This window comes from Aulonocara sp. 'chitande type north' Nkhata Bay, linkage group LG15 (genome assembly GCF_057382095.1).
Source record: "Aulonocara sp. 'chitande type north' Nkhata Bay isolate Kocher_YH1m ecotype deep benthic linkage group LG15, A_spYH_male_GT1.1, whole genome shotgun sequence".
Lineage (NCBI taxonomy): Eukaryota > Metazoa > Chordata > Actinopteri > Cichliformes > Cichlidae > Aulonocara > Aulonocara sp. 'chitande type north' Nkhata Bay.
The window spans coordinates 34,218,619-34,231,828 of record NC_141358.1 but is presented as its reverse complement, the minus strand read 5'-3'; the positions used below and the strand labels follow the sequence as shown (position 1 = coordinate 34,231,828).

Here is a 13,210-nt window from a genome sequence, read left to right as displayed (position 1 = left end):
AGCACTTCCTTTAGCAGAGGATACACTGGACCACCCTTTATGAAAGGGGAGGAGAAAACGCCGCCCCATAATTCATTGTGACGGATCATCCGACCATTCACGAAAATAACAACAAAGTAGCAAGAAAGTTGCGCGTATCATGTAAATGTTAACTGCATTTTCCATTCATGCTAAGGAGGGATAAGAGTACTTTTAGAAAGTGAGTTCTGGCCCTGTGATTTATAACCGTAGAAGCAAAAAAAATCATAATGGAATACTGCATTTTGTGTTTACCTGTGTTATCCTTCTCTAATATTTAAATTCGTTTGATCATCTAAAACTTTTACATGTGGAAAATACACCAAAAAAATATGAGATCAGGAAGCGGGGGGGGGGGGGGGGGGGGGGGGGGACTTTTTCACACCAACTCACAAACTTCAAGTCCACACCTGACGATACTGGCTGTCTGGGAGCTCCTCCCTGAATCACCAATAAAGCAATATGGGATAGGCAGGCTCTCGCTTAGACCAACAAGAGAGCGGGGAGAATGGCTTTGAGCTGACCAGTGGGAAACGTAACTGATTTTACGGCCTTCTGAGGAAGAGGTTTTATGTTTCAAATCAGTCAGACAAAGGGGGATTTCAGAAGGTCACGCTGGGAGATAAGCCTCTGTGATGACCAAAGCCAATTCAGAGCTGATTAAAACAGATGGTGGTGTCCTGCTGTGCTTATGATAAGGCAGGGTGTTAATTTTACCTGGCCAAAGATTTGTTATTTTTCATGCCTCTTTTGTCAGCGTTTTGATAACAGGGGAATTATAGCACCTTAATGCAGTTTTACATATGTACAAAGCTGAAGACTAAGAAACGGTAGCTGATACATTTGATATCGTAGCTTCCTCTGACATGGTGTAGCCTTTCTTTACGTGTTTGAAATGTTTTTCACTGTTTACTCTTTCAGACTCTGATTTCACCATTCAAAATACAGATGAATGTGTAATTGATTTTTACTGATGATGGTGTTTTAGACAACATTAAAGAAACAAAAATGAGACCATCTCTCAATCTCTCATATAACAGCTGGTCCGGGACAGCAATGTGTGTCTTTATTATGCTGCACAACGTGTTTGGTGACTTAAACAATGTTAATATTAAAGAAAGAATACCGTTCTATGTATGTGTATTTTTAGAAATAGTTTTATTTTACATTTGAATGTGGAGATAGATCAGTCTGAAATTGCCTTTTTACTAAACATTTTTGCTGACACCCAGAAACGAGGCTCTTGAAGACTTGCGATTAGAATCAGAGATTCAAATATCAGATGAGCTCTTAAGTGAGATAAATATACTAAGTGAAAATTCGGAAGTCCAGTGCTTCCCAAATTTTTGTCACTGTCAACCCTTAGGTAACTTTATACCAAAACAATGTAGAAGATAGTGCATCGATTAGGACCTCGGCTGCAAAGTTTGCATTAAACCAGCAATGTGATTATTCATTACAACAACCAGGAGGAAATGCAGAACAGAGTACCACATCCTGCTGTATTTTTGATAAGTGCATTCAATAACATGGAGATTAGACGCATTTTGAATTTTCCACTTCCAGATAATACTCCAAATTATGCCGAATATTATGGGAAGTGTGCCTGAGATGTAGTTAAGTTAGAATTGCGAGGTCATCGGCTGCAAAATAGTGTTTCTGCGACTGTACTGTAATAATGATCTGTCTGAATTTGACTGACTGTAATGTTCTCGCTGGAAGTTGGAGCTCCATTGTTACCATCAGAGCTCCTTCACATATTGATAGTTACTGAACAATGAAGTAATCAAAAAGAAAAGCTGGCATAGGGCATGACCTGAGTCACCATTTATGTTTCGCAATAAGTGTCCCTCAAGAGTTTAGCAACCTTCAGACAAAGAGTACGTCCACACACCATACTGCAAAAACCCTGTTTTTATTTCTATTTGAGAACCTTTATTACACCAATTAACATTTTAAAGCATTTCTGGGCACAAATGTTGTATGTGACCACAGTTATACAGGTTATACAAATGCCACAGGTCATTGTTCCGTCTGTTTGCAGCCATCTTGTAGTCACGAAGCTGCCAAGCCTGTTGTCTGCCCCGATGCAACCAAGCATCATCGTCGACCCTGATACACATGGATATGAGTGAATCAGGTGAATCAGGCGAGTCTTCACACAGTCGACCGAAGCATCAGATATGCATCAAACTGTGACACCTCATTCACCTTGTGATAGATCCATGTTTCCTTACTACAAGAACTACGGGGCTACACCAGGCACTGTGTGACTCTTCTATTACTCACATTTTTAGCATTTCAGACAATTTCTTTGAACAAATTGTCCCTAATGCTCAGGTAACCTGTAGGGTAACCGTCTCCAAATGGTGCTCCAGGAGATTGGTACAGCCGAATAAGGGGAGAATACATCTGCAAAACGCTGTTGTTATGCAGCAACGTCCGCCCTCTACTCCCCTAACATGTGAAGCTTTGCCCTCAGAGTGTCCAGAATGTATTAAATCTCATTTTAGTTGGTCTTGGACCTTGCTTCCAGTTTTCTTTCTTTAGGTCTAACACCTTGACTTTCTCAAAGGTAATTCCCAATAATTCACGCAGTTCTTTTAATGTGCGAGACATACACGATGTGTCCTGGTCAGTATTTCTTTCAGGATGCCAACTCAGAAAATGGCCTGAAATTGCACCTATGCAACACTCTTTGTAAAAAAAAAAAAAGGTGCACAGTAGCACTGCTTTGGGATTTCGTGTTGCACAATCCATCAGAACTAATACAAAGTGATATCCGCATGCACTAGGGTGAAATTATTGTCCCTTCTCACTCTTATTATCAACTATATTTTGTGTGTGCTTGTCTATCTGTAGCAGTGCAAAGCTCTATGACAGTCTGGAGGTGGACATAGCAAATATGACACTGTTGTAAATGAACATTGTAGCTGTGTAAGCATCCATTAATAACTGAAAGTTTTTGTTTGTTTGTTTGTTTGTTTGTTTGTTTACCCAGTGTGAAAGCAGAATATTAATTGAATAATTAATATTAATTTCAGGACTTTATGCATGACATTATGAACAGGGGCTGAGTCACCTAAAGATTTGATCCTAGAATCTGAAACTAGAATCTGAAACTGCATGTCATGTGCTGTTCAGCTGATAAACTTTCCTCATGGATGTAATATTGTGTGTGACTGGGGCATGATGTTTGACTGTTTGAGACTGGAGTTTGGGTTCCATTTATTTCACATGGCTTCTCTGTTTATGAGATATTTGCATACTCGAAAAATTGTTGTGAGCACTGTTAACAAATAGGTCAGCTTGGCCAACTCTAGGAAGACTCCATTTCTGGATGATAGAGGTCACTGCGCTCACTGGAATCTTGGAATTTCACTTTGTCATGAATCCATTTCGGAATAAGGCTGTAACATTACAAAATTTGGTACGAGTGAAGCGCTGTAAATACTTTCTGGATCGAGCGATCCTTGAGGCGACTGTTGTTGTGATTTGGCGCGGGATAAATAAAACTTAATTGAACCGGATGCACCGTGCGATTCCTGCTATTACAAACAATTGTGTTTTGGAATTTAATTTTGACACGACGACAGATTAATAGTCAGTTTAGCAAAATTCTAAACAGTATAAGATGAAATGTCAGACGATTGTTTGACCTGATTTTGAATAAACGAGTGAAAAAACAGACTGATCTTCAAATTAAAGGTCTGTAGCTGGATGTGTAAGTTCACCGCGCGCAGGACGCACGCGCGTCGTGTGCGTCCTGCTCGCACGCGTTAGTTGGGTTTACAATTTTCGTCTTATTGTGAAAAATCTGTTTATTTTGAACGTTTGAACAGGAAGTTGCACTTTTCGTATTTTACCTAACACTAGGGAGCGACTGCGAATCCCATCATAGCTTATTGTGTTTATTCCAGCCATTATCAGAGAAAGGAGGATGCAAATGGGGCCAGGAAAGCAGGGATTTATCTTCACTTTGTTCAGCTTTAATGTGTAGCTATAATGGCAAGAAAGACAGTGAGTAGGTGCAGAAAAGTAAACCGTTAATCGGGTCCACTGGTCTGCTGGGAGGACATCACTGTGAGTTTTCCTGTGGACTCTAAAAATGAGCAGTATAAAGGAAAAAGGGACTATTCGGCAGCAGAGCTCCGAGAATAACTCTGTGAGCAGCAGTGAGTGGGACATGGCAAACGATGTGTTTGTGTCCGGTTTTGACGACAGCGTGTTAGCGGACAGCATCGGTGATGGGGACCAGGAGTCGGCACAGTCCAGCTTACTGGACACGCGTCTGCCCTTGGATGGGATGATGTTGGGCCTGGATCGGGTTGAATATCCTGCCTCATCCTATCTGGATTTCGAGCCAAACTACACCGAAAGCGATGGCAACCTTACAACCAAAAAGCGCATCCGGTCCAACAGCTCCCGGCACCGCGGTGACATCGTTACAGAGCTGGGGCCAGAGGAGGTCCGCTGGTTTTACAAAGAGGACAAACGGACGTGGAAGCCTTTCGTCGGACACGATTCTTTAAAAATCGAGATCATCTACCGGCGGCTCGTTGACCAGAACCAGGATAAGGCCCTGGATCCCAATGAAGCCGACGAAAAGGAGACAGCCGGGTCCTCTGAGCTGCAGCCGGAAAGCTCGGCCGTGGACAGTGCAAGTTTCAGGGCGGAACCGGCAGTGCAACAGCTCTCAGTGTCAGAGCAAATCACAGAGCCGGTCCACAACGGCGGCACCAGCGTGGAGGCAGTGTGTGTCAGAGGGGGCCTTTATGAAGTGGATATCAAAGAAAAGGAATGCTACCCTGTTTATTGGAACCGTGAGCATCTCAGTAATGACATAGCTGTTGTTAGGACTGTTAGCACGTGTTCTGCTGTCAGTATCTTTGACCACTTCTAAGAAAATGAAACGTCTGCTGCTGCTGACTCTGTCACCTCTGAGCTCTGAGGACTGAGCTAATAGGCTGCTTTAAAAACGTCCTCTGTTACTGACATCGTCATGGTCTTACTGACCACCCAAAGTGCTTTAGACCAAAAGCCACACTGAGCCATGCATTCACACAGCGCTTTATTCTGTACACATTAAGTGCTTTATCTGCCTCACATCCGTGGCCACGTTCCAACTACCAGTTCACTTAACAAGCATGTTTTTAGACATGCTCTTTGAAACGAGACAATAATACAGTTGTTTCCGCACAATTAGTCGCATATTAGAAGGAGACTTCTCAAGACTTTGTCCAACACAATAGCGATACTTTACAGGGATGTAGAGCAGAGAGCAGGAATACATATATACACACTACTGGTCAAAGGTTTGGAACACTGCAATTTTTCTAGTTTTTTATAAAGTTATGCACTTTATTCTCCCATTACACTCTGAAATGAAAGCATAGTACAATTAAGCAATTAGAGTTAAAAAAAGAAACCATGGAATAAATTTATAGACTAACATTTATTCTGACTCATCAAAGTAGCCCCCTTTGGCAGATATAACAGCTGACCAACCCGGGACATTCTTTCTACAATAGACATAAAATATTTTTCCATAAAGTTCCCATATCTGTTGCACAAGTTCCCATAAATGTGGGGTACTTGTAGGTTGCTTTGCTTTCAGTCTTCTGTCCAGTTCATCCCAAACCAGTTCGATGGAGTTTAGGTCTGGACTGTGCCACTCCATATTTTCAAGCTTACTATCTTGTTCTTTTTTCTGAGGTAGGTCTGGCCTGGTCTGGTCTGGTCTTGGGCTTGTGTTTTATCTTGCTGTGGGATGAACCCCTGACCAACTAGGCACATACCAGTGGATATTACATGGTGCTGCAGAATGCTGTGGTAGCCGTGTTGGTTCAGGGTGCCTCTTATTCTCTACGTAACCGGAAGGTTGCCGGTTCGAGCCCCGCTCGGACAGTCTTGGTCGTTGTGTCCTTGGGCAAGACACTTCACCTGCCGCCTACTGGTGATGGCCAGAGGGGCCGATGGTGCGATATGGCAGCCTCACTTCTGTCAGTCTGCCCCAGGGCAGCTGTGGCTACAACTGTAGCTTGCCTCCACCAGTGTGTGAATGTGTGAGTGAATGAATAGTGGAATTGTAAAGTGCTTTGAGGACCCCGAAAAGCACTATATAAATGCAATCCATTATTATTATTATTACAAGTCACCAGTCTGGATCCAGCAAAACAGCCCCAGACCATCACACTTCCTCTTCCACATCAGTCCATAATACCATCTTCCAGTCTTCAGTAGTCCAATGTCTGTGTTTCATGGCCTCTTTGTCTTATTCTGACTTCTTAGCAATGGCTTTCTTGCTGCAACACGTCCTGTCAAACCGGCAGCTCAAAGTCTTCTCTTCACAGTTGAAAGTGATACTTGCTTACTATGACCACTCTTAAGCTGTGCTTGAAGCTGTTGTCCCATGAGCCGACTATCACACAAGCCGTTAACTCTCAGAAACTTGTCCTCTGATTCAGTTGTGGCTATAGGTCTGTCAGACCTCTTCCTGTCAGCGTTTGCCCCAGTTTCTGAGTGCCTTTTGTTGGTGAAGGAAACTGTACTGTACACCTTGACTTTCTTTGCAATTTCTCTGTAGGGATGTTCTTAAACTTTTTAATGATAGTGTATATATTAATATATTAATGAACTAATTTGGGTCAATTCTAAATTGAACCTATAATTACACATTTGCTTAGTATTCTTAGATTAGACACACACACACACACACACTGACAGATATGATTAATTTAAAATTTTGTGTTTGATGTTTTCAAAATTAGTTCATCTTTACTGTTACTGGGATCCAACATTCTGTCTTAGATTACAATTTTTGTTTTTATAAACTTCACATGTTGTTCCACAGAGCAAGACCGAATTCCTGTGATGAGGGGCCAGTGGTTCATTGATGGAACTTGGCTTCCACTGGAGGAGGATGAGAGTGATCTGATTGAGCAGGAACATCTTTTACGCTTCCGGGGGCAACAGATGAGGGACACCTATGAGATCGAGGCAGTGACCACCACAGTGGACAGCAAGGACGGTAGGGAATTTAAAACAGACAGGAAAGACAGAGAGATGCCATTGTGTGTGTGTCAGGCAAAGAAGATGAGTGTTTGCAACCATGTCTGTAGATGTGTGTCTCTGTTGGCCAGAATGGTCTTTTACAGGAAGTTCACAAAACAAGTCAAGTGATGCTATAATGCATGGGTTTATTGATTCTAAAATCTGTAATAAAATAAGATATTTCCAGATTTGGGAAATTCTGTTTTCACAGCAGTTATATCTGTCCATGGGAATAAGAATATATAACAAGTCAAATATTTTCATAATCAACAAAAAGTAACAAATTTTAAAATGCAGTGATCCAATTAACTCCAATTCTGCATACTGTCATGGGAGTTGGTGAATTAATTATTCTGCATGAATTATGTCAGTTGCTCTTAATTACAGTGTGACTTCTCACAGCTAGCCACAGTCTGAAGCTGAACAGGAGTCATGTGGACTGGCACAGTGTGGATGAGGTGTATCTGTACAGCGATGCCACCACCTCGAAGATTGCACGTACTGTAACTCAGAAACTGGGCTTCTCTAAAGGTATATAGGATGATTAAAACTTTCTGTCTATTCCAAGAATTCTATCCATCCTCTTCTGCTTATCCAATTCAGGGTCATCTGACCCTGGAGCCTATCCCAGCTGTCACTGGGTGAGAAATGGGGTGCACCCCACAAAGCTGACCTGGTGAGTACTGCTGACATTCCATGCAGGATCAGGGAAACAGGACAGTAGTAGTCACCAAGGAACTCCAGCTGCTGCAAAGACGAGGATGTTTTAGTGTCCTTCTGAGCTGAAATATGTCATGAAACTAAACATAATTTCAACAAAAAAAAGTCTGGATTTTGATTAGGCCACTCCAAAACTTTAATTTTCTTTTTGTTTTTTTCAGCCATTCAGAGGTGGACTTGCTGTTTTGATATTCAAAATTGTGTTTTTTTTGCCTAGTTCGCTTTGTCAGAGAGATTCTATTTAAGTGAGTTAAATGATTAGGTAAGCGATATTTAAGCAATTAAGTATATCTGGCAGTAACCAGACCTGTGTGCTGCTTGTGATATTGAGCTGATTTTTTATTTACTCAGGTTATATTTTAGAATTTGTTTTATGTTCTTAAACATTTGTGCAGCAAACTAAAACAATCCTGGCTACCGAGGCTGGTGATCACGACATGGAATGTCACCTGTCTGGTGGATTGAGCCTGAGCTAGTGTATGAGGTTGAGAGCAACTGGCAAGATATAATCGGGCTCACCTCAATTGACTCTTTTGGGCTTTGGAACTAGTCTCCCTGAGAGGGACTGGACTCTGCCTCTGTTTAGAGTTGCCCTTGGTGAGAGGGAGTGGGCTGGGCTGGGTATCTTGGTATCTCATTGGCTTGCTGCCTGTATGTTGGATTTTTCCCTTGTGAGTGCAAGTGTTTGTTCTCTATGCCTTTGCGTCAGGGAACGAATGAAGACTGTTGTTTGTGCTTATGTGGCAAACAACAGTTCAGAATACTTGGCCTTTTGGAGTTCCTGGGTGGTGTTCTTAAGGGTGCTCCACCTAAGGACTCTGTTGTGCTACTGGGAGACTTCAATGCTGATGTGGGATTTTCAGCACCCACCTTTGACAGACTGGGGACATTGAGTCAGAACGGACCGTGTTCCGCACCTCCATTGGTGAGGAATTCTACTCGGCTTGGTTAGCCTGTGGGACTTTGGAGACAGCCGATGGGTCCCAGCAGGACAAGTGGAATGTGGCTTAGGCAGTGGCTAAATCAAAAACTCGGGTGAGGGAGGAGTTTAGTAAGGCCATGAAAAAAAACTTTGGACTGCCTTGAAGTGGTTCTGGCAAACCGTCATGTGAGTCAGGAGGGGTAGAACAGTGCTTTACCCACACGGTGAATAATGGGGTGGTGTGCTGACTTCAACCGAGGATATTGTTAGGCAGTGGAAGGAATACTTTGAGGACCTGCTTAATCACACTGGAAGGTCTTCCATAGAGGAAGCAGATGAGGGGCATGACTCAATCATCACTGGGGGTGAGGCTACTGAGCTCCTTGGTGGTAGAGCCCCTGGGACGAATGAGGTTCACCCTGAGTTCCTGAAGGCTCTGGATGTTGTAAGGCTGTCTTGGTTGACACGCCTCTACAATGTCATGTGGCGATCTCAAGTGGTACCGTTGTATTGGCAGACCAGAGTGGTGCTCCAACTATAGGGGGGGTGCTGGAAAGTAGGGTCCGTCCATTAGTCAAAGTTCGGATACAAGAGAGACAATGCAGTTTTTGTCCTGTTCACGTAACACTGGACTAGCTCCCTATCCTTTTGAGGATATTTGAGGTTGCATGGGAGTTTGACTACCAGTATACATGTGAAGTACATGTGAAGAAGGCATTCAACTGCGTCCCCCGCGACCTGGCCCTGGATAAGCAGAAGAAAATGGATGAATGGCTGGATGGACTAAAAAAAACAGGAAGAGAGCAAATACTTTTTTCACAGCCCTGTACCTGTCTCTCACGTCCTCAGCCTCCAGCAGTGGGACACGTCTCCATCGAGGGTACGTGGAAGAGGCTGCACCTGAAGACACCCCACCTGAAACCACACACATTGTATTTGTGGTGCATGGCATTGGCCAGAAGATGGACCAGGGTCGCATTATCAGGAACACCAGCATGTGAGAAATTATGGTGTTTCCATTGCAAGAACAGATAACAAATTAAAATTAGAGTAATTTTGGAAGTAACAGTTTATTTATTTTTAATTGCTGGATAGGATGAGAGATGCTGCCAGAAAGATGGAGGAGAAACACTTCTCAGATCGCACCACAGAGCATGTAGAGTTCCTTCCTGTGGAGTGGAGGTCCAAACTGTGTCTCGATGGAGGTATGCTTTACAACACTTTTGTTTTGGATTGCTCGCAAGCTTATTATGCAGTTTTTTTTCTGCTACAGCACGTGTGAAAAGCCTGCTTACAACACTTTACATTAAACGGACTCAGAGTTTCATCTTCTAAAACAGGATCAAAATTTGCATAAATACTTAGTGAATCTTATTTTTGTTCAGCACTTTTTTTTTTCTATGTCAAATGTTGAACATATACAGTGGGTAAATAAGCATTGAACACATCACAGTTTTTCTATGTAAAATATATTTATATTTCTAGAGGCGCTAATGACATAAAATTCTCACTAGATGTTGGTAACAACCCATCTAATCCACACATGCAAAGAAATCAAACCATAGATGTCTAAGTATTTAAAAGTGCTAACATTAATGACTGTACCAAACAGGTGACTGATTATATACATTTCTGTGTGAATTTAGTGGTCCCATCCAAAACTTGTAAAGGTTATACAAATGAAGAAAAAGACTTTTAAAGACTATGATGACATAGCCAGAAGTGACCTCCAGAGACAAATTAAAAGTACAATCAAAAGTTAGAGGGTGCTGTGACACATCTAGTAATTCCAGAGAAGCGCGGCAGAGTATCAAACCCATGATAAATGTCCCACATCAAGGTAGGGGGAAGGCTTCCCTCAACCTGCAGGTTAGTGAGGGTCTGGAGATGGCCAATCAACTAAACACCCTTTTCTGCTGCTTTGATAGTGGCAGCAGAAATGACTGTCCTGTTGAGTTGCCGTCCTCACCAACTCCTCCCTTGGACTTTATTACAGAATCAAAAGTATTGCAAGTTTTCGGAGGCTGTAAACCCCCAAAAAGTTCAGATCCTGACAATGTCTGTGGGAGTATTTGAAAAATATTTTTCAGTTTTTTTTGTTTGATTTTCTTTTAACAGTCATACGATACCAAATATCTGGAAAGTGTCAGTAACTGTTCCTGTTCCAAAGTTCCCTAGACCTTTGGTCCCAAAAGACTTCAGATCAGTTGCACCCACATCTCTGGCCATAAAATGTTTTGAACATGTGGTGAAAAGGTACATGGTATCGAAAACTCAAGGTCTTATAGACCTCATGCTATTTTCTTATCAACCCTAGAGAGGGGTGGAAGATGCTGTATTAATTTTGCTGCTTACTACATGCTCATCTGGAAAAAGCAAAGACTCATGCCAAGATTTTATTTGTGGACTTTTCCTCTGCTTTCAACACAATCTTACTGATTATTTTAGCAGATAAATTGGAAAAAGAATTTTTGCTTATTGATTTTCTTTGGAGTAGAACACAGCTGGTCAGAATGGTAACTCAACTTTCTGACAAACTGACCATTTCAACAGGCTCCCATCAGGGCTTTGTTTTATCTCCATTGTTGTTTATTCTGTATACCAAGTCTTGTAATAGCACCTTTCAAAACAGACTTTTTATTAATTATGCAGATGATACAGCTTTAGAGAGCCTCGTGTATGATGGGGAGGATGGGCCAGTTCTTGAATATTTTATTAAATGGTGTGAGAGGGCAAATCTTGTCCTCAACACCACAAAGACCAAATGCCAGTAGATTTTAGGAGGAATCCAGTATCCCAGCCTAAATTAAATGGAGAGCTGATCCAGTGTGTGACTGAATACAAATGTCTGGGCGTTATGCTCGACCATAAAACATAATTAAAATGCTTCATATGTTTTGTTGGGCTTTTATTAAAAGTGTGTTTAGTTCTTGTATTATTTGTTGGTTTGGAAAATGTCTCTGAGGCACAGAAAAAGATGACTAGAAAGGCAGTGATACTAGCTAGTAAGTTGCCTGGAACTGCATTGCTATTACATTTCTAAACTGCAAGTTTAGAAAGCATTTTTAGGGACTGGGCATGGAGTAAAGCAAATAATATTGTGAGTGATGTAAGGCATCCACTTACCTTTTCTATTATTGGATTATTATTATCTGCACAGCGCTATTGTCCCACTTTGTTCACAGAAAATACGTCCAAATGATCTTTTTTTCCTCAAGCCATCAAAATTCTGAACATAAGCAACACATAGGCTGCCAAGTTGGTGTGGTATAAAATCATCCCTAAGATATAAGGAAAGCCAAAGTGTCTATGTATTGTGTGCTTATGTTTTTTAAGGTGATGTGTTTGTTTTTTATGTGGTGTTTTTGAATGTCAGGTGTCTTCTGCTGTAAGTCAATTTCCCCATGGGCATCAATAAAAATATCTTATCTATATATAAATTAAGTAGTTAATGTGTAATAATGAGAAATGACACCAAAAAAAGGTATTGAACATGCTTACCGAAATGCAATTACCACTTTGTACAAAAGTTTTTGTTGGTGATGACGGCTTCAAGATGCCTCCTGTATGGAGAAACTAGTCGCGTGCAGTGTGATGCTTGATAATTCTTCCACACAAATAGTCTTCAGGTTCTGAGGCTCTGTGGGCCCCTTTTATGGACTCAGAGCATTAGTACTCGCCATAGATTCTAAATGCGATTGAGGTCAACAGATTGGCTGAGCCATTATTTTCTTTCTCTGAAAACAGTTGAGAGTTTCCTGTTTTCAGTATCACACATCCACCGGCGTTTTATCTTCATCATCCTAGTAGATGCATGCATACAGTCCATGGCGGTTGAGTGCATTACTTACTGTTTTCTTCAAAACAATTGTACCTGCTGATTCCAGGTCTTTCTGTAGCTCTCCACAAGTGGTCTTTGGCTCTTGAACAACTATCCACATTAGGTAATGCAGTGAAAGACTTTCAAAATTTCTCAATACCACACCAGAGGCAGACTAAATTACAACAATGTTTTTCTGAGGAATGGAAATATGGACTTTACTTTGATTTTAATTGCACAAAAAGGCAAAAGTACGCTGGTAGAGTGCAAACTGCATCTGGGACAAAACCAATACAACTCTTGCTCTTTGCATACGTCTACACAAACAGCATGCTGACATAAAGCTACAGAAGAATCCAGAGTGATGTTAAAGCTGAGCATATGCTGAACCAGGATGTAGCCAGAGCCTGAACCTTAACAGTCAACAAAAGTGGTGATGAGCAGTCAGGCTTGCAGCATTGCAGACTTCATTTCTGTCCGTATATATTCTAAAGTAAAATCACTGAGGGAATTCCTTTGAGCTGGTTTTCAGCTGCTTTGTGATGTTGTTTTTGTGGTTTTATGTAAAGACTAAGAAAAAGAGCACATGTATGTCCTGATTAGGATAGTGATTTGTGTCAGCATGGGAGACTATAGCTCAGGTTTATATTGTTATCTGGTCGTTGTGTCAGAGTGCA

General features: G+C 41.6%; 1 protein-coding gene across 1 annotated transcript in view; it reads left to right on the top strand.

The window, feature by feature from the left end:
• Positions 1-3,891: 3,891 nt before the first annotated feature.
• The window catches only part of ddhd1b (DDHD domain containing 1b), a 32,025-nt gene continuing 22,706 nt past the window's right edge, over positions 3,892-13,210 (top strand). Inside the window, exons 1-5 of the mRNA XM_086263043.1 lie at positions 3,892-4,841; positions 6,872-7,048; positions 7,474-7,602; positions 9,563-9,710; positions 9,809-9,918. Of these exons, the coding sequence (XP_086119169.1) occupies positions 4,127-4,841; positions 6,872-7,048; positions 7,474-7,602; positions 9,563-9,710; positions 9,809-9,918 (1,279 nt within the window). The 5' untranslated portion in view covers positions 3,892-4,126. The remainder of the gene's footprint in view (positions 4,842-6,871; positions 7,049-7,473; positions 7,603-9,562; positions 9,711-9,808; positions 9,919-13,210) is intronic.